Source organism: Chiloscyllium punctatum, chromosome 5, assembly GCF_047496795.1.
Source record: "Chiloscyllium punctatum isolate Juve2018m chromosome 5, sChiPun1.3, whole genome shotgun sequence".
Classification (NCBI taxonomy): domain Eukaryota; kingdom Metazoa; phylum Chordata; class Chondrichthyes; order Orectolobiformes; family Hemiscylliidae; genus Chiloscyllium; species Chiloscyllium punctatum.
The window spans coordinates 107,542,208-107,564,129 of NC_092743.1; the positions used below are offsets into that span (position 1 = coordinate 107,542,208).

The window sequence follows — 21,922 nt, forward strand, 5'->3', positions numbered from 1 at the left end:
CAAGTGAAAAATTAACCACTTAACTCATTCAAATGATTAGATTAGGTTAGATTACTTTACAGTGTTGTCAAGGCTATCTTGACCTAGAAATTATCTCTATTTATTTTAGTTTAAAAGGCTTTGCATCTCCTTCCCAATGGCGAATAACCGAATTTTATACAGATAGTTGGACATTGAGAGTCACTGTGTAAAATTTGAAGATGATTATGTATTGGGAATTGCTTTTTCATTCGTTAAATACAGAATTCATTTATAACAAAAAAATGATGACAAAGGCTTCAGAAATTAATAATAATTGAAATGGTGATTGAGGGTGGCAGAAAATGAGACAACTCTAAAGAGAAATAATTCCGTTGTAAATAATAAATCAGACAAGCTTTCCATTGACCACTAACTACTTCAACACAAGGTCTGTAAAAAATGTAGCATGCTTAAAATAAATACACATTTGTAATAAGGGACTGGAAGAATCTGCTTGAAGTATGGCAACTTTTTATAAAGCTGAAAGACTTTCAAATGATCAAATAGCTGAGTGACATATACTGCACTAATTATGAACTTGCCGTTTAAAATTCGTCTAAGAAAATGAGCTCATACTAGGCTCATTTTCTCAGGCAAAGCCTGGATATAAATTTTAGTCTCGGTTTGATCCTTCGAGTTGTTATATCAAATGATTCACCCTTTTAGAAAGAACCATTGAAGCATTTATTATATTCTGAATGCCCTATGAAAAGCACTAAAGAGAAATAATTATGAATTCACTTCTGCTCATCTGACAGGCCCCACCTGGAATGTATAACATCTCAGTGATTGCTGCTGGAATATCCAACCTAGTTCCCTTCTCCTTCATTTACATTGATGCAAAGATTCCAGTAATCTCAGAAGTGATTCCAAAAACAAGCAGTGTGGCAGGTAAGTCAAAGTTTCACCTTTTTAAAATAAATAAAATATTACATATATTGGGAACTTTGATATAAAGATAGAAAATGGTTAAAATTCTCAGCAGATTTGGCAGCATGTGTGAAGAAAGAAAGAAGAGTTAATGAGTGGAATCTTATTGCAGAATTGGGGAGTCTCCCTTACCCCAGCAGAGCCAACAAAAGACCCAGACTGCCTCTTCTCGGGATGTTACTGGTAAAATACAGCAGATGCCAGAAATGAGATGAAAAGAGAAAATGCTGGAAAATCTCATCAAGGTCTGGCAGCAATGTTTCAAGTCCAATATGACTCTTTTTTTGGAACTCTTCCAAATGACAGATGCAACAAGACCTGTAGTTAAATACCAGTACTTTCTAGTTTTTAAGTTTCTCTGTTTGTTGTGCAGGAATCTAAAATTTCCAGTTTCTATCAGTGGTAAACATCCCGAAGTGAATTGTCCCTTGCTTTAACTTCATACCAGTTTCAGTCTGGTGAAGTACCTGAGAATCTTTTCCCCAGATAAGAAAAGGATAAAAGAGTTTGATTAGGTTATCACAGGGAAAATGTAAAGTGAGCATTAATAGGCTTTATTGCACAAAAATGTGTAGAAGGGACAGAAAAAGAGGACATTTCTGAAACCCGACAGAGTCAGATCCCAGATGCATGTGATCTGACATCGCTATGACATTGCACCTTATATATGTGCAGTGTCTATTCTTAAACTAAAGAAATAATTAACCCTTTACTTCACATCTCACCCCAAGTTCATTTTTCCTACAAACTGTTAATCCTGTGACTATATAGCTTTAATCTTTGTCACCATGCTGGTCTCTTTTGCTTGAAACATTAATCTGCAACAAATTTGTTGCCCTCCTGGGAGATGCATAGGACTAGGTGCTGCCTTATCTTTGTTTTTGAAGGTGATTGCATTGATAAAATGTGATGGCAGTTTCTCACCACAGCTGGTTCCTGGGCTTGATGTTTGCGCTAATACGAATGTAATAGCAGTGAACAGCAATGGAGAGAAAATGATTGAACAGACAAATGTCCAAGGTATTAATTATCACAACACCTTGAAGAGGAAGGCAATAAACTAAAATTCTCCCTTTCATGACTTAGCTGTGGAACACTGAGCCAGGAGAAATCTGGGTAGATGAAAAGAAGAACAAAGTACAGCTTGTATACAGTTCTGGAGATGAGGGACTGAGGAGAAACTTCTCTTTCTGTTGGTAATGGTACCAGTTCCCCACCAGCTTCAGCATGAGGCTGCTCCTCTTCAGACAAAAAAAGTTTCAAGAACTCCATCAAGGTGTAGTGATTCACCCATCATTAATAATAATGGAAGTTTCTGGACTCAAGATTCGTAGGGGAGGTGATGCATGGGTAACTGCGTAACATTATCTGCAGGCTGCACAAAAAAAAAGGACAATAATAGGACATTTTGAATCACCTGTCTACCAATCTTAATCTCAGCCAAATGTTTGGACTAGCTAGATGATGAGGACTGAAATTCAGCATTTTCTTTCTGAGTAATTTCTAATCTCTTCTTCAAAAGATCCTATATATTAGTCGCTGATCTCTGTCTTAATGAAGGCTTGCTTTTCCATGACAGCCTTCTGTAAATGTGAATAAATATTTCTGTTTCCTGTTTCTCAAATGTAAGATCATCACTTATCAACTAAAGCAGAATATTTTCCTCAGGAAGTAATGCACAGTGACCTGTCAGCTCTGAACATTTGAATAGACCAAAGTTCCTTTCCAATATCAAAATGTCCCTTTCTTCTGTCAGTTGCTTTATGGAGAAAGGCAATTGAATGCAAAGGACTTGTGGAAATGCTGTGTAAGATTTTCTTGCTCAGTCTCTGATGTGGAGGTGCCAATGTTGGACTGTGATGGACTGGAAGTGACACAACACCAGGTTATAGTCCAACAGGTTTATTTGAAATCACAACCTTTCAGAGTACTGCTCCTTTGTCAGTGATACTGATAATCTCTAGCAATCTCATTTGAGATAGTTAGACTTCTCCAACCCTGGTTTGATGTTGATACAATCAACTCTTATTGATTTCAATTTTAAGGCTCTCCTTAACTCCTTTTCCAAAAAGATGGGCAGGTCAAGTGAGTTGGCCACACTAAATTGTCCATAATTTTAGGTGCATTAGTCAGGGGTAAATGAGTCTGGATGGGTTATTTTTTGGAGAGTCGGTGTGGACTTGTTGGACCGAAGGGCCTGTTTCACACTGTAGGGAATCTAATCTAATCTAATCTTAACTCTGTAGGACGTATAGTTTGGCCCTATACATGTTTATTGTAACAACCTTTGAATGAAGACATCAACAAGATTAAGATTAAGAACCTTTGAATGTTTAAGGTTGGCAAGATATAATTTGGAGTAAAGGTTAGATATTTTTAAACAACTTGTTGAGATATGTTATTACACACCTCTGGAGCAGGAAGGACTTGAACCAGGGCATTCTGGCCTAGAGGTAGGGACACTAACACTGCACCACACACAGCCTGGACTTAAACTTATTCTTTTCCCTGGATAGCTTTTCGCTAGGTGCAAAAAGGTTCTGATTTTGTATATGTTTAGCAACTCAAGACTGGACATCCATGAGGTGTTATGGGCCATCAGTAGCAGCAAAATTTCACATAAACACAAACTGCATTGTTGTAGTCAGCATATTCTCCACTTCTCCACCGTCAAGCCAAAAGGTCACCCTTGGTTCAATGAAGAATGTAAGAGGCCATGCCAGAAGCAACATCAGGCGTCCCTTATAATGAGACAGTATCTCAGGTAGTACTTTAATGACTGTAAGATTTTGAATAGTCATGGACAAAGACAAGAGTGGCCCTTGTGTGAGGGTGTTTAGTTGGACAAAGGACAATTACATCCAAATTTGACTAGAATTGACTAGTAATCTAAATCTAAACTGGGGAATGTGAATTGGGAACAGTTACTTGAGAGCAAATCTACCTCTAGGACATGGGAGACATTTAAAGACCAGTTGATTCAAGTGCAGAGCATGCATGTCCCTGCAAAACTGAAGGATAGGAATGGCAGCATTCAGGAACAATGGATGGCAAGGGAAATTGGGAGATAGTGATGACTGCAGATGCTTGAAAGTCAGAGTCGATAAGGTGTGACACTGGATAAAGCACAGCAGGTCAGAGAGCATCCCAGGAGCAGGAGAGTCAACGTTTTAGGCAGGACCTTCATCAGGATCCTGCCCGAAACATTGACTCTCATGGTCCTGGGATGCTGCCTGACCTGCTGTGCTTTTTCCAGCGCCACACCTTTATCTGACCCTTCAGCATTTCCAGTCATCACTATCTCCTCGTTGCTTCAAGCCATACTGTGAAACCTTTTCCAATGACGCCCACTTTGAATAAATTTTCCTCCTCCCTCTGCAAAGATCTCAGTAAATCTCTCTCCCACTGCAACCCCCCAACCATCTCCTCTGCTCTGAAGCTCTTCAACCGGGTCCTGATGAAGGGTCCTGCCGAAAACACAGATTCTCCAGCTCCTTGGATGCTGCCTGACATGCTGTGCTTTTGAGAAGTAAAATTGTAAGGTTAGTCAAATGGAAAAAGGAAGCATACAATTGGTCTAAACAGCTACAAACTGATGAAGCCAATGAGGAGAATAGAGAAATTAGGAAGAAATTTAAACATGGAATTAGGAAGGCTAAAAGGTGCAATGAAATGTCTTTAATAAACAGGGTCAAGGAGAATGCCAAGGCTTTTTAGGTGTATATTAGATGAAAGAGGGTAGCAAGGGAATTTGTGGGCCCGCTCAAGGACAAATATCTAGAAAAGCCAACTAGAGGGGAGGCCACATTGGATTTGGTGCTTGCCAATGAACCAGGTCAAGTCTCAGATCTCTCAATGGGAGAGCACTTCAATGATATTGATCCCAACTCCCAGACCTTTACTATACTCATGGAGAGGGATAGGAGCAGACGGTGTGGGAAAGTATTTAATTGGAGGGAGTGGAATTACAATGCTATTAAGCAGGAACTCAGGTGCCTAAATTGGGAACAGATGTTCTCAGGGATGTGCAGGACAAAAATGTGAAGGTTGTTTAGAGCTCACTTGCTGATAGTTGCAGATAGGATTGTCCTGCTGAGGCAAGGATCGGATGGTAGGGTGAAGGAATCTTAGGTGACAAGACATGTGGAACATCTAGTCAGGAGGAAGAAGGAAGCCTATTTAAAGTTGAGGAGGCAAGGATCAGACAGGACTCTAGAAGGTTGCAAGGAGGAACTGAGGAATGAACTTAGGAGACCTAGAAGGGGGCACGAAAAAGCTTTAATGGGGAGGATTAAGGAAAACCTAAGGCATTCTACACTTACGTGAGGAACAAGAGGATGGCCAGAGTAAGGATAGGGTCAATCAGGGCGAGTGGAGAGAACTTGTGCCTAGAGTAGGAGGAGGTAGGGGAGGTCCTTAATTAATACTTTTCTTCAGTGTTCACTACTGGGAGGGATCTTAACCTTTGTGAAGACAGCATAAAACAAGCTGATATACTCAAACAGGTTGACGTTATGAAGGAGGAATGCTGAAAATTTTGAAAAACATTAGGATAGATAAGTCCCCTGGGTCAGACAGGTTTTACTCAAGGTTACTACAGGAAGCGAGGGAAGAGATTGCTGCAACATTGACGATGATCTTTGTGTCCACAGTGTCCATTGGAGTAATGCTAGCTGATTGGAGAATGGCAAATGTTATTCCCTTGTTCAAGAAAGGGAATAGGGATAATCCTGGGAATTATAGACCAGTCAGTCTTGCGTCTCTGGTGGGGAGATTATTGGAGTGGATTCTGAGAGACAGAGAATTCCAAGAATTTATGCTTACTTGGAAAACCATAGTTTGATTAGAGATAGTCAGCATGGCTTTGAGGGGTAGGTCATGCCACAAGACTTATTGAATTCTTTGAGGATGTGACAAAACACCTTGACAAAGGTAGAACTGTGGATGTAGTGTATATAGATTTTAACAAGGCATTTGATAAGGTTCCCCATGGTATGCTCATTCAGAACATAAAGAGGAATGGGATACAGGGAAATCTGGCTGCCTGGATATAGATTTGGCTGGCCTATAGAAAACAGAGGGTGGTAGTAGATAGCAAGTATTCAGCCTGGAGCTCAGTGTCCAGTGGTGTTCTGCAGGCATCTGTTCAGGGATCTCTGCTCTTTGTTATTTTTATAAATGACGTGGATGAGGAAGTGGAAGGGTGGATTAGTAAGTTTACTGATGACACAAAGATTGGTGGAATGGTGGATAGTGTGGAAGGATGATGTAGTTTGCAACGGGACATTAACAGGATGCAGAACTGGACTCATAAGTGGCAGATGGAGTTCAACCTGGAAAAGTGTGAAGTGATTCATTTGGGAAGGTCGAATTTGAATGCAGAATACAGGGTTAAAGGCAGGATTCTTGGCAGTGTGGAGGAACAGAGGATCTTGGGGTCCTACATCCACAGATAATGTTGCCACCCAAGTTGATAGACTTGTTAAGAAGACATATGGTATGTTGGCTTTCATTAACAGGTGGATTGAGTTGAAGAGGCATGAGCCTATACTGCAACTCTATAGAGTCCTGGTTAGATCACACTTGGAATATTGTGTTCAGTTCTGGTTGCCTCACTATAGGAAGGTTGTGGGAACTTTAGAGAGGGTGCTGAAGAGGTTTACCAGGTTGCTGTCTGGACTGGAGGGTATGTCTTATGTTGAAATGTTGAGGGAGCTAAGGCTTTTCTCACTGGAGCAAAGAAGGGTGAGAAGCAACTTGATAGATGTGTACGAGATGATGAGAGGCCTAGATAGAGTGAATAGGCAAAGAGTTCTTCCCAGGGCAGAAATGGCTATCAGAAGGAGGGAAAATTTTAAGGTCATTGGTGGAAGGTTTAGAGGATGTCAATTCTTTACACAGAGAAGTAGATATGTGGAATGCAGTGCCCACAGTAGTAGTAGAGTCAGACACATTAAGGACATGTAAGAGATTCTTGGATAGGCACATGGATGATAGTAAAATGAAGGGTACGTAGGTTAGTTTGATCTTAAAGTTGGATAAAAGGTTGGCACAATATTGAGGGCAGAATGGCCTGTACTGTGCTGCTCTGTTCTATGTTCTAAAACTGGCCAGGTGATAGAAGACAGAGGGTAGTGGTGGAAGGGTGCTTTTCTAGAATGGAGACCAGTAACTAGTGGTGTTCCACAGGGATCAGTCTTAGGTCTTCTCTTGTTTGTAGAATATATAAACGATCTGGTGGAAAATGTGGGTGGTCTGATTAATACGTTTGCAGATGGTGGAGTTGATGATAGTGCTGCGATTATGAAAAGACACAACAGGATATAGATAGATTGGCAACTTGGGCACAAAAATGGCGGATGGTGTTCAATCCATGACAAATGTGAGGTGATGCATTTTGTAGGATCAAATTTGGGTGTGAATTATACTATACATGGCTGAACCCATTGGAACGTTAACATACATGCAGGTCCACAGTTCCCTAACAGCAGCCAAGGCATATGGCATGTTTGCCTTCATCAGCCAGGGCATGGAGGAGATGAGTTGGCAGCTGTTTAGAATACTTGTTAGGCCGCATTTGAAATATTGAGTGCAGTTTCAGTTTCCACATTACCAGAAGGGTGTGGACGCTTTGGAGAGAGTGCAGAGAAGTTACCTGGTATTGAGGGCATTGACAATGAGGAAAGGTTAGAAAGACTAGAATTGATTTCACTGGAAAGACAGTGGCTGAGAGGGGACCTGTCTCCAAAATTATGAGAGGAATAGATAAGGTGGATAGTTAGGCTTTTTCCCAAGGTTGAAGTTTCAATTACAAGGGGGCACAGGTTCAAGGTGGGAGGGAGAAAGTTTAAGGGAGATGCACGAGCGAGGTTTTTCATACAAGGAGTGATAGAAGTCTGGAACACACTGCCAGAAGAGGTGGTGGAAGCAGGAACTTTGACGATATTTCATGTAACCATCCAGATGTCTCTTAATAGAGAGGGAACAGAAGGATATGGACCGAGTAAGGGCAGAAGTTCTGTTTTTTAGTTTAGTTAGGGCGTGATGATCGGCACAGGCTTGGAGGGCTGAAGGGCCTGTTCCTGTGCTGTACTTTGCTTTTTTGTTTCTTTTGTTGATCCTGGTGAAGGTACAGCACATGACTACTTGCAAGCTTGACAACATTAGAATTAAGTGATAGACAGAGCTTAGTGATCCCACAACCGTGTTCAGCCAAGCAGAAGAGACTTGGAGATTATTCAGGCCTCTGGTCAAGGAAGAAGGACTAAGGGCCTGTATACCCTGAAGTCCTGCCACATCCAGTCGTGAATAGTGGTGGACAACTAAACAACTCTATGGAGGAAGAAGTTCCATAGAATCCCCATCCTCAATTAAGGGAGAGTTCAGTACATCAGTGCAAAGAGTAAAGCAGAGCTACTTGCAAAAATGGATGTCCAATCCTTCCAGAATTCTTTGCCCCCAGGTCTGAGAGCTCTTGGCTTCTTCCTTGACCAAAGGCCTGAATAATCCTCAAGTCTCCTCTGCCTTTTTCTGTCACTGAGCAATTTCTCCTTTGATTCATCTGACTTCTGCCAAGGTGTGGCTAGGGCACCCACATGGGTCCCAGCTATGCCTGCCTCTTTATGGCACGTGGAACAATCCTTGTTTTGGCCCTACACTGGTCCCCTCCCACAACTCTGTCTTCGGTGCATCTACAACTGTTTTGGTGCCACATCATGCTCCCACTTATACCAAGAAAAATATGCTCATTTTGTCTCCAATTTCCATCCACTACAAAGCCACTGACTCTCATAGGCTACCTTCACTAAAAGTTCCTCACACCCCATGTCCTGTAATGATTCCATCTCATTTTCTCAGTTCAATCACCCACGCTGTATCTGTTCAGATGATGACATCTTTCAAAACTGCGCTGCTGACATTGCTTTCTCCTTCCACAACATGGTCTCCTGCTTACTGTGATAGATAGGGCCCTCAACTGCATCTGACCTATCACCCATACTTCTTCCCTTGTCCCTTCAATCACTCGCAGCAGCTTGATTGAGTCCTCCTTGTCCTCACTTTTCATCTCACCAGCCTCCTCATTCAAAGGCTCAATCGCTGCCATTTCAGACAACTGCAGCAGGATACCACCACCAAACATATCTTCCCCCCAATTCCCCTATCTGCATTTCACAGGGACTGTTCCTCCACGGCATCCTAGGCCATTCCTCAGCCATCAACACATTCCTCACCCACTTCCCATGACACTTTCCCATGTAGTCACAGATGGTGCAACGCCTGTCCATTTATCTCCACCCTACTCACCATCCAAGGGCCTAAACAGTGTTTCCAGGTGAAGCAATGTTTCACCTGTACCTCCTCCGATCTATTCTTTTGCAGTTACTGCACCCAATGTGGCCTACCCTGCATTGGAGAAAACAAACGCAGACTGGCTGCCTGCTTTGTGGAGCGCCTCCAGTCTGTGTGCAAACAGGGCCCTGACTTTCCCACCGCCAGTCACTTTAACATAGCTCGCATGCCCACTTGCCTATCCTCAGCATGCTGCAATGCTCCAGTGAATCACAGCACAAACTGGATGAACAACATCTTATCTTCGGACTAAGCACTTCACAGCCTTCTGAACTTAATATTGAATTCAACACCTTCAGATTCCCACTCCTTTCTTTTGGCTTTATATGTTACATTCTCTGTCACCAAGTCCTCTGTCTCCCTCCCTTAGTCTAATGGGACTATCTGTTCTTTCCTGTTTGACAGTTAGCCATACCATTGTTTTGCCATTCTCATTTTTTGATCACTGAATCTGCATTGTCAGCAGCTTCTCTCTCCCAGCACTCCACCCCTCCATCTATTGCATATTCTACCTCCTCTAGAAATGATATCAGCTGTGATGGAGAGTCACCTGTATTTGAAACGTTACTTTGCTCACTCTCCATGGATGCTGCCTGACCCACTGTGATTTCCAGCTTTGCGTTTTTGTTTTTAGTCCAGATTCCAGAATCTGCAGTAAATTGCTCCTACTTACATCAATGTTCACCCAGAAGTGCTGAGTGGATGATCAATTTCAGCCCCTTCATAAGATCCCCAGAATCAGAGATGGCAATCTTCAGCAAATTCAACTCACTTCACATGATTTAAGGGGCAACAGATATTACAAAACTATGGACCCTGCCAAAATACTGGTAATGATATTGAAGTATTGTGCTCCAGAAATAGTCTTAACTCCTAATCAAGCTGTTCCAATATACCGTTACAACATTGGCATCTAACCAACAATGTGGAACATTATCCTTGTATATATAGTACACAAACAGCAGGATGAATTCAATCAGCAGTCTACTCATCAATAAAGTGACGGACGGGATGATGAACAGAATTATCAAGCAGCACTTGCTCAGCTATAACCTGCTCACTGACATGCAGCTTGAGTTCCATAGGAGCCACACATTTCCAGACATCATTACAGCCTAACTTTAAACATGGACAAAAGAGCTGAATCCCAGAAGTGAGGGGAGAGGAAACATAGGAAAGGACTTCTCTGAAGCCCTGCACAAAGATCCTGGTACCATGAGATCTGACACCACTAAGAAATAGCTCCCTGTGCTATGCTAACTCCTTACTGCACGTTTCCATATTTTCCTATGTTAAAGACTCTATATAAACACACATTGTTACTGGTGTATGGCAATACTGTTCTGATGGAGCAGACAGATTGACTGATATTTTTGTATTGTTGTGTGACAAGGGAATTAATTATATAAAAATTGTTTCATAGGTGGTTCCAATCTGACAATCTATGGATCGGATTTTGGCAACAAGTCTGAAGATAGTTTTGTAGTTATTGGGAACTCTGAGTGTGCAATTCTTCGATGGTCGACCAACAACATCACGTGTTGTCCGCCCAGCCTCCCTCCGGCGAATTACAGTATCTATGTACAAACTCGTGTTGGGTATGAAGACTGAGAGCTTATCTTCCATTGCATGGATTTTTCTTTACAAGTTTCTCTGAATCCAGTGTAGCTGTACAAAGGATAGCAGAATTTTCAGTGCAAATTGTTTTCAGTGCAAGTTTCTGTAATCTTTTGTATCAGTTAAAAAAAGTCAGATTCTGAGATCAAACTGAAAGTTGCCCACTTATTGTTGATGCATTTTTCTGGGAAAACTCAAAGCCAGGAGGCTCCCCAGCCAAAGCAACACTTACAAATGAATCCAAGATAGTTACAGCCAGGGCAGAGGTGAGGGTAACTGCTCTTGACATCGAAGTAGCATTTGAATGTGTGTGCCATCCAACAGCATCAACAAAACTAGAGTCAGTGAGGATCAGGGGAAAACTGCCTGCTGATTGGAGTCATACTAAGCATGAAGAAAGATGGTTGTGGTTGTTAGAGATGAGTCATCTCAGCTTCAGGATATCTCTGCAGGTATTCCTCAGGATAGTGTCCTAAGACCAAACATCTTCAGTTGTTTCAATAGTGACCTTTCTCCATCATAAATTGCACAATATTCAGTACCATGAAGCAGTCCATGTCCAAACGCAGCAAAACCTAGTCAACATCCAAGCTTGGGCTGACAAGTGGTAAGGTAAAGTTTGCACCACATGAGTGCCAGGCAATGGCCACCTCCAACAGGACAGAATCTAACAATTCACCCTTTTGATATTCATTGGCATTACCATCACTGACTACCATCCTCCACTATCAATATCCTGGAGATTATCTTTGATTGGAAGCTGAACTGGTCTTCTATATAAATATTGCAACTAGAAGAACAGGTAGAAGATGCTGGGATTTCAGCAATATGTAACTCCCATCCCGAGTCCCCAAATCCTGTCCACTATTCACAAAACAAAAGTCAGGACTGATCGAATAGCTGTTACTTGCCAGGATGATCGCAGCTCCAACAACACTCAAGGAACGTGACACCATCCAAGGCCAAGCAACCTGCTTGATTGGCATCACATCCACAATCATACATTCCCTCCACCTTAGCTCAGTAGCAGCAGTCTGTGTCATCTACAAGATGCACTGCAGAAGTTCACCAAGGGTCCCAAAAGAGCAACTTTCAACCTCATGACTACTACCATCTAGAAGGACAAGAGCATCAGATACAAGAGCAGGAAACATTACCTGCAATTTTCCCTTCAAGCCACTCACCATCCTGACTTGGAAATATAATTCTGCTCCCTCAGTGTTACTGGGTCAAAGTCCTGTGGATCTACTAACAGCAAATGGGCAACAGCAAGAAGGCAGTTCACCACCACTTTTTTTAAGGGCAACTAGAGATGGACAATAAATGCTGGCTCAGCTAATGATGACCATGTCTATTCCATGAATAATATTTCTTAAGCAAGTTGATCCCAAATCTATTTTGCTGAATCATCATATGACCTGACATGACTAAATGAGTCTTTTTGCCCATCTTACCTATGGGCAATTCAACTTCCCTGGTCTTTTCCCAAAGCCATGTAATTTTTTTATCCTTCAAATATTTATTTAACTCCATTTTGAAAGTTGCTGTTGAATCTGCATCCAGAGCCATTTAAGACTTACAGATCACAGCAATTCATTGCATTCTATAGATAACTGCTTTGTCAACTCAATGTTTTTGTGTCGATATTACATTTGACGTAGAGTTGAGGACTGAATGATAATGTTTCCTGTAAGATTTCATCTGTACTTTTGGTTGCTGTTCGATAACATTAGTGCTTTTTAAGATTTATCTTGTTTGTTTTTCTCTTTCACCGCAGCAAATCTATAAATGCTTCAGTCGAGTATGTCTTGCGAGTGACCGAAGTGACACCTCAGCAGGGCTCATTGTATGGAGGCACGAAAATCACCATTTCTGGATCTGGTTTCAGTCCCGTCCCAGAGGACAACATTGTTCAAATTGGTACGCTTATCAGGTGAACTTGAGAGATGAAGTGGACTGTTATGTAAGCTGGGCAGCATTTGACTGAGTGTGACAGCAAGGAGCTCCGATAAAGCTGTGAACAATAGGGGATGGGTGGGACCACTGGGGGAGAATTCTCCACTGGTTGGAGTCATACCTAGCAGAAAGGTGCAAACACGGAAAGTACTGGAGAAACTCAAGACTTGCTGCTTCTTTGAAAATTGGAAGTTTTGAAGGAGAGTCATATCAGACTTGAAACATTAACTCTTTTTCTCTGTCCCAAAGAAGCTGCCAGACCTGCTGAGCTTCTCCAGCACTCTGTGTATATTTCAGATTTCTAGCATCCACAGTAGTTTCTTTGTATTATACATATAGGATGTTGGTTGCCATTGTTGGAGATCAATCATCTTAGTCTCAGGTCATCACTGTATCACTATTCAATCAGCTTCAGCTGCTTCATTAATGACCTTCTTTCCATCATAATGTCAGTAGTGGGGATGTTGCTGATGATTGCACAATGTTCAGCACTGTTTGCGATCCTCAGTTACTAAAGATTGAGCTGATAAGTAATAAGTAACATTTGCTGTACACAAATACCATATTATCACCATCACCTCCAAGAGAGAATCTAACTATTGCCCCTTTACATTCAATAGCATTAACATAGAATTATCCATTTTGAAGAACATGGTGCTGGAAAAATGCAGCCAGTCAGGCAACATCCGAGGATCAGGAGAGTTGACGTTTCGAGCATAAGCTCTTCATCAGAAATGAGGGGTGGCCCAGGTAGCTGAGAGATAAATGGGAGGGGGTGGGGTTAGGGGAAGGTAGCTGGGAATGTGATAGGTAGATGGAGGTGGGAGGTGATGATAGGTCGGAGGGGAGGGTGGAGTGGATCGGTGGGAAGTAAGATGGGCAGGTAGGACAGTTCAAGAGGGCAGTGTCGGGTTGTAAGGGTGGCTCTGGGGTAAGGTGAGAGGTGGGGAAATGAAGTAACTGGTAAAATATGCATTGATCCCATGTGGTTGGAGGTTCCCAAGGCGGAAAATGAGGCATTCTTCCTCCAGGCATTGGGTGGCTAGAGTTTGGTGGGGGAGGTGGCCCAGGACTTGCATCTCCTTGGCAGAGTGGGAAGTGGAGTTTGAGTCTGTCACCGGAAATGGAGATGGAGAGGTACAGGAAGGGGAGGGAGGTGTCTGAGATGGTCTAAGTGAACTTGAGGCCAGGGTGGAAGGTGTTGGTGAAGTTGATGAACTGTTCAACCTCCTCGCGGGAGCTATACCAGCACCATCCCCTTTTCTTCCCTTACATTGATGACTGTATCGACACCATCTCGTGCTCCCGCGATGAGGTTGAAAAGTTCATCAACTTCAACAACACCTTCCACCCTGACCTCAAGTTCACCTGGACCATCCCGGACACCTCCCTTGCCTTCCTTGACCTCTTCATCTCCATTTCTGATGACAGACTCAACACAGACATCTTCAAACTCAATGACTCCCACAGCTACGTGGACTACATTTCCTCCCCCCAGCCCCACCCCCTCCCATTTATCTCTCAGCACCCTTGGGCCATCTCCTCATTACTGATGAAGAGCTTATGCTCGAAATGCCAACTCTCCTTCTCCTCGGATGCTGTCTGACCGGCTATGCTTTTCTAGCATCACACTCTTCGACTCTGATCTCCAGCATCTGCAGTCCTCACTTTCTCATAGAATTATCCATTATCAATATCCATTATCATTCACCAGAATCTGAATTCGACTAAACTTATAAATATGTTGGCTACAAGAGTGAGACAGAGGCTAGGAATTCAAGTAACATACCTCCTGACTTCTCAAAATCTGTTCACCACTAAGAAGGGATAAATCAGGAGTGTGATGCAATGTTGTCCACTTACCGAGATGAGTTCCAACAATGCTCAAGCAACGCTTCACCAAGGCAGTACACTTGAGTGACACTCCATCCAACAATTTCAAAATGCAAACCCTTCATCACTGACACAAGTTAGCAATGGTGTACAACATCAACAAGGTGCACTCCAACAACTCACCAGAGCTCCTTAAGCAGCACTTTCTAAACCAGCACTTCTTCCACCTATGAGGACAATGCTCAAGCCAGCAAAACACAATGCCTGTGAATGAATTAAAAATAATCTCACAATGTTTCTTTAGTTTGTCAATTTTGCCATTTCCTCTCTGTGTAAATTATTGCTCTGCAAATATATAACTGGAATAGCTTAGTATAAGAATATAAGAAACAGGAACAGGAGTAAGAGTTCTGGCTCATTGAACCTGCTGCACCATTCAATAAGGTCATGGCTGTTTGTTTTTATGGACTTAGCTCCAGTTACCTGCCCACTCAATTCCTTTACAGTTGACAAGTCTATCTATCTTTGTCTTAAGAACACTTACGAAGGTAGCCTCACCTGCTTCACTGGGCAAGGAATTCCATAAGTTCACAATCCTTTGGGTGAAGAAGTTCCTCCTCAACTCAGTCCTGAATCTGCCTCCCCCTTATTTTGAGGCCACGGCCCCAAGGTCTTGTTTCACTCGCCAGTGGAAACAAACTCCCTGCTTCTATCTTATCTTACCTAAGTAATTTTATACATTTCTACAAGATTCCTCCCTCATTCTTCTAAATTCCAATGTGTATAGTCGCAGTCTACTCAATGTCTCAACTCCGGAATCAATCTGGTGAACCTCCTCTATACCCTCCAATGCCACATATATGCTTTCTCAAATATGAAGACCAAAACTGTACGTTGTGCTGTAGGTGTGGCCTTGCCATCTCTCTATACAGCTGCAGCATAACCTCCCTCTTCTTAAACTCCATCTAACAATGAAGTACAGTATTTCATTTGCCTTCTTAATTATCTGCTGCACCTGCAGACAAACATTTTGTGATTCCTGCACATGGACAATCAGGTCCCTCTGCAGAGCAGCATACTGCAATTTTTCACTTTTTAAATAAGAGCCCCTTTTGTTGTTATTTCTACCAAAATGGATGACATCACATTTATTAACATTGTACTTCATCTGCCAGAACCTCACTCACTCACTTAACCTACCTATATCCCTCTACCGACTTTCAGTGTCCTCTGACAACTTTGCTCAACCAGTCACATTAGTGCCATCTGTGAACCTTGGCACACTATACTTGGTGCCCAGCTTGAAATCATCTATGTAAATTGTAAACAATTGCAGTCCGAATACTGATCCCTGAGGCATACCACTAGCCACTGATCATCAACCAGAAAAACATCCATTTCCCCCACTCTCTGCTTGCTTTAGTTAACCAATCCTCTATCCATGCTAATACGTTACCCATACCACTGTGCACCTTGATCTTATGCAGCAGCCTCTTGTGTGGCGCCTTGTCAAATGTCTTCTGGAAATCCAAATACACCACATCCACTGGTGCCCTGTTGTCCACCACATTCGTAATGTCCTCAAAGAATTCTAGTAACTTAGTTAAACATAACCTGCCTTTGATGAATCCATGTTGCATCTGTCAGATGGGACATTTTCTATCCAGATGCCTCACTATTTCTTCCTTCATTATAGATTCAAGCAATTTCCCCATTGCAGTAGTTAATCTAATGAGCCTATAGTTACTTGCCTTATGTCTACCTACTTTTTTAAACAATGGCATCACATTTGCTGTTTTCTAGCCTTCCGGAACATACCCAGATTCCTGAAAATTTTGGTAAATTACCACGAACACATTTAGTATTTTCCCTGCCATCCCTTCTGCTGGCGTGGGATGCATTCTATCCGGGCCAGGAGACTTGACTACCTAGCCCCATTAGCTTGTCCAACACTATCTCTTTAGTGATAATGATCTTTTCTAGGTCCTCATCAGCCATAGCCTCTTTGTCATCAATTATTGGCTTGTTGTGTGTTCCACTGTGAAGACAGCCACAAAATACCTGTTCAACGCCTCGGCCACTTCCTCATTTCCCATTATTAAATCCCCCTTCTCATCCTCTAAAGGACCAATGTTTACTTTAGTCACTCTTTTTCAATTTATATATTTATAGAAACCTTTGCTATCTGTTTTTATATTATACATTCATAACTTGAAGAAAGATAGTAATCTGAATTGAATTACAACAGATATTTTATAACAATCGCTGACATTTATTCTGACTGGAATTCTGTGTTATGCAATATTTACAGGTTCTTTTCCATGTCACACAACGTTTGCTTCACCAAACGTTCTCAAGTGTGTTTCTGATCAAACTGGAAGAAAATTTGTCATTACCAATAATGGCAGCAGTCAACGTATGTGATATTTTTTTGAAGATCTTTGTTCAAAGATGTTGTTTCCTATCTCTGTCTATTGAAACTGGGAGGAATTAATTCAGACCCTTGAGCTAAATTAATTAATTGGATGGGGACTGATCTGTAGCATAACTCCATCCACTGATCTTGGTTTCATAGCCATTAAAATGCTTTCCTAACAAAAATCTATCCATCTCTTGACCCCAACTTTAACAGCTCTGAGTAAGGGAGTTCCTGATTTTCCCATTTGTGTGAAGACATATTTCCTGACATCTCCCCCAAAGATCCTGGCTTAAATTTTTAAGGTTTGCCTCTTTGACTTCTCAAACCTCAAAGCCTGGTAATGACTGAAACAGACAATATCAAAAAATGCTGAAAAATCTAATAAAGATGCATGTTCAGTATAAAGTACCAAACTCTCAAACTGAGATGAAATATTTTCTTCTAAGTAATAGTCATTTTTGAAATTAAAGTATATCAATGACTGAAACTTAAACACTTGTCATGTTTTGTTAACAAATCTCTTTGCAACACATTTTATATTTTATTTTTGAATATACTTTCTATCCACATTTGTTACTACTTTATCCTAACAGCACTTGGAGTGGGGTATGAGTGGAATCCTTCAAGCCTGGACATCGTTGTTGGGGATACAGTGCAATGGCAGTGGCAGTCCCCACCTTTACTTCAACATTTGAGATACAGAGTCTTCAGTGTCTCCAAGCCCAGTGATGTGAACTACAAAGGCAGTGGGTTTATTAGTGACAATATGAGCACTACATCAGGTAAATTCACAACTGTTGTATTTCATAGGAAGATTCTCACCTGTGTAAACTTCCACTAATACACAAGATAAGCTTGTGCAGTAATTCATCCTCGTTGCATGATTTTTCAATCAGACTTTCATGTGAAAGAAAACAACTTGAAATTCTTGGGCACTTTTTACAACTTCAGGAGAGCCCTAAGAGCTTTACAGTCAATGAAGTACTTTTGACATGCTGTCCTGTTGCAAAACTGTTTGGCCAGTTTGCACACAGAAATCTCTCACAACCAGAAATATAATAATGAGCAGATCATTATTTGTGATGTTGATTGAGACAAATATCAGCCCCAGGCCATCAACAAGAACTTTCTTAATTTTCAACATAGGATATGCAACATTTTATGTCCATCTGCACATTTCCTACATCACAGCAAAAGCTAAAGTTCAAAAGTCTCTCATTTGGTGTAGAGCAGGTTGGAACTTCCTGAGGTTGTAAGAAATGTACATTTTTAATTATGCATAAACAGGGTTGGGCAAGGCCAGCATTTGTTGCCCATCCCTAATACTTTATTAGGTGATAGTGAACCATCTTCATAACAACTTAATGGTCTGTTTGACCATTTCAGAGGGCAGTTAAGAGTTAACCACATAGCTGTGAGTCACAAGCAAATGGTAAGGTTAACAAGTAAGAGAAGCAGCTTTTTTCCCCTGGAGAATATTTGTGAAGAAAATGAGTATTTATAAAAATCTGGTAGTTGTGTAGTCACTATCACTGAGACTAGCTTTTTATTTCAAATATAGTTAATTTGTCAAATCTAAATTTCCCAACTGGCATGGTGAAGTTTGAACTCATGTCTCAGGGGTACTGGTCCATTCCTCTGGATTATGAGTCCAGTAATGGAATCATTATACAGACACTGTATCTCAATACTGACAATCCCAGGACTAAGCCAATGTCAGCTTTCCGATCTTTGTCAGTTTTTGGGTTGGGTAGTTAGGGCCAGGTTGGGTCAGCCTGATCAGGCTGGGCCATGTTGGGTAGGAAAAAGTGAGGACTGCGGATGCTGTAGGGTCAGAGTCAAAAAAGCACAGCAAGTCAGGCAGCATTCGAGCAGCAGAGCTGTGGACATTCTGGGCATCAGCCCTTTATCAAGAATTATGTTGAGTGGGGTCAAAGGTCACAAACCACATGGAGCACAGAAAGAGACTGGTGTGTGACCAGTCTGTACTAATTCAACATCGAATCAAATAAGCCAGTAAGTTACTTCACTCAGTTAGTACAATTAAATTTCATGTCTTGCCCCTGTAAAAATCTCCAGGTTTTGGGCATCTTCATTGTTCAGATAGCTGCATGTCAGATTCTGTATCTATGCTACAATGGAGTGAAAATGCAAACTTTGTATTGATGCTTTCTGATTACAGTCAGGATGTAATATAAAGTGGATTTGGTGATTTTACACCCCTAATGGATGATGGTCTTTCTGTGTAGGTTCATTCTCTCATCATTTTACCTCCCCTGGGACTTATTACTACAGCAGTGGTTATGTGGACCAGAAGCAAAGTGTTGTCCTCCAAGGGGTGGTGAATGTGAAACCAGCTGAGGAAAGCATCAAAGGCGTACATATTTATTTGGCAGGGATTGAAGCAGAATATGTACCAGGTGAAATGCACATCCTCTTACTATTTTGGAGGGTTTATATGTTGCTGGAGGAAATTTCCTTAGTATGCTAATTCTAGAGCAACACAGACAAAGCCTAAAAATGTTAATCCCCTTCCCCATCACTCTGGGTGAGGTGATGTTTATTCCTGGGATAGGTTAACCTTCATCACGCAGGGTTTTGTGGTGTTTATGTTTGATTCTGAGGATCTATTAATTGCTGTGACAAATCAGTGTTTAGATCAATGTGGTCCAATAGAAATTGTTAACTACATACTAGCCACCAAGACTGATTTCAGTAGAAAACAATTTACAAACAACAAAGAATAATGTATGTGATATGTGTGTGGATCTTTATTAAACAAAGTTCTCTCAACCTTCAGTAACTGAGGGTGTAAAGCTATCATATAATTAAAGAACAAAATTAATCAGGTTGGCATTTATAACATTCTGATATTTCCATGGTGGCTATTAATGAGACTAGGGTTTTATTTCAGTATTATTTAATTTGTTTTGAATTACTTCATGTAATTAAGCACAATCTCTCCACTCTTTCTATCTCCATTTTACCAAACATTCCGGCTAAAGTTCACATGTGCATGTGAGCTTTGAGATCACATGCACAACACTGGAGTCTCACACTCATCAGTCACGTTTGGATCTATCATTTGTTGCATAAGATTTGAGTAAAACTGTTTTCTCAGAAAGCAGTCAGTGGCACACCTATCTAGTCAGACTTGGAATATCTGGCAACAATTCTATAGATTTTGAGCTTCTCCTGCCGAGAAAGCTGAATGTATTTGAGTTTCTTGATGTGTTGCTTTCTGTCTCCCCACTGGCTGCTGTCCCTGCACATATTCTCTTGGTTAACAGCTGGTTGTTTGTGTGTAGGGCCTTCTGAGAAACTGCCTTCACGACAAAAACGTGATAGTGACTGTACAGCACCAATCCCCACATGTGACCAGGCATCGAACAGGACCGATGACAAAAGCTTCACATTCTACCTGTCTGCCTGCTACTCCCCCACAATCAACAGCATCACACCCTCGAAAGGAACAGTGAAGGACAAACTAACCATTACCGGTACTGGATTCAGTAAAATCGGCTGTGCAAATGAGGTAAACTAACATGTTCAAAACTTAATAAGACAAGTATGAATTTGCATTCCAATTGTTTATAATGCAATTACCTATAAATTCGTCTTTTATTTTTCATAAAACTTGCATATCTATAACACTTTGCAACAGAACATCCCAATGCTCTACAGCAATAAATAGCTCTTTGAAGTGTAGCTCACTGTTACAATGTGGCAAACACAGCAGCTAATTTGTACATAGCGATGGGATAATTCTCTAATAATTTACTTTAGTTGGGGAGGAATAAATCTTAACCCAGAGTATTAGGAAGAGTTCTTCTGCTCTTCTTTAAAAAAGCGCCATGAGTTTTTTTTACACCCATCGGAATTGCCAGAGAAAACCTTGGTTTAACATCTCAAGCAAAAGTGCAGCACTTCTTCAGTACCCACCTTTTCAAGAATGCAGGAATTGGTACGAGTTGACCATTCAGCCCCTCAAACATGCTCCACCATTTGGTAGGATTATGGTTGATCTGACTGGAGGCTCAACTCCATTTGCTTTCTGTAATTCATTGCCCCCATTCTGATTGACTTGAATGCAGTCAACATATTCTCTGCTTTCTGGGGTAAAGAATTCCATGACACTAAGGTTGTGATTCTCCGATTCATTGTCTAAGTGTGGGAGTGGACATTTTCAGAGGCAACTAACGTGCTGTGCCCACAGTAGAAAAAGCTTGTTGAATCAAGCTCTAATCAGCTTGGTAAGAGACCCACAAGCCTCTTGGCCAATAGAGCAGCTTGATAATGAGGTTTCACATTGTGTTGGCTGTCAGAGGCTGGCAGCTTCTGTGTCTTGAAGTTTGAAGCCTAACATCCTTGATAAGAAAGGAAGTCCTTTTCTTTTGCCATTTGCAAGATGGGTGTCCCATGGAGCTGGCAAGAGTTGGAAGCAAGGGTGAGAGTACTATGGACTATCAGCAGTGGCTAACTCTGCTACCTCACCAGGTACCCAGATTCTACTCCACCTTCAGGCAACTGTCTATGTGGAATTTGCATAATCTCCCCGTATCTGCAAAGGTTTCCTCCAGGTACTCCAGTTTCCTCCCATGATCCAAAGGTGTGTGGGTAAGGTGGATTGGCTACGCTTAACCAATCAGGCTGACAGGTGTTCCAACCTGCTGGGAAAGTGCACCTCAAATTGATCTCCACTGTTCATGGAATAATACCAAATGTTAAAGTTCTTTTAACAAACATACAGCACTCGACTTTCCTAACTTGCATTACAAAATTTAATGTATGGACTAG

At 41.5% G+C, this 21,922-nt stretch overlaps 1 protein-coding gene across 1 annotated transcript in view; it reads left to right on the plus strand.

Moving 5' to 3' along the window:
* LOC140476805 (fibrocystin-L-like) overlaps window positions 1-21,922 on the plus strand; it is a 261,275-nt gene that overhangs the window by 96,977 nt on the left and 142,376 nt on the right. The window contains 7 exon segments of the mRNA XM_072569599.1: window positions 780-912; window positions 10,724-10,898; window positions 12,695-12,837; window positions 17,018-17,122; window positions 17,719-17,907; window positions 19,375-19,545; window positions 20,434-20,660. Coding sequence (XP_072425700.1) covers window positions 780-912; window positions 10,724-10,898; window positions 12,695-12,837; window positions 17,018-17,122; window positions 17,719-17,907; window positions 19,375-19,545; window positions 20,434-20,660 — 1,143 coding nt within the window.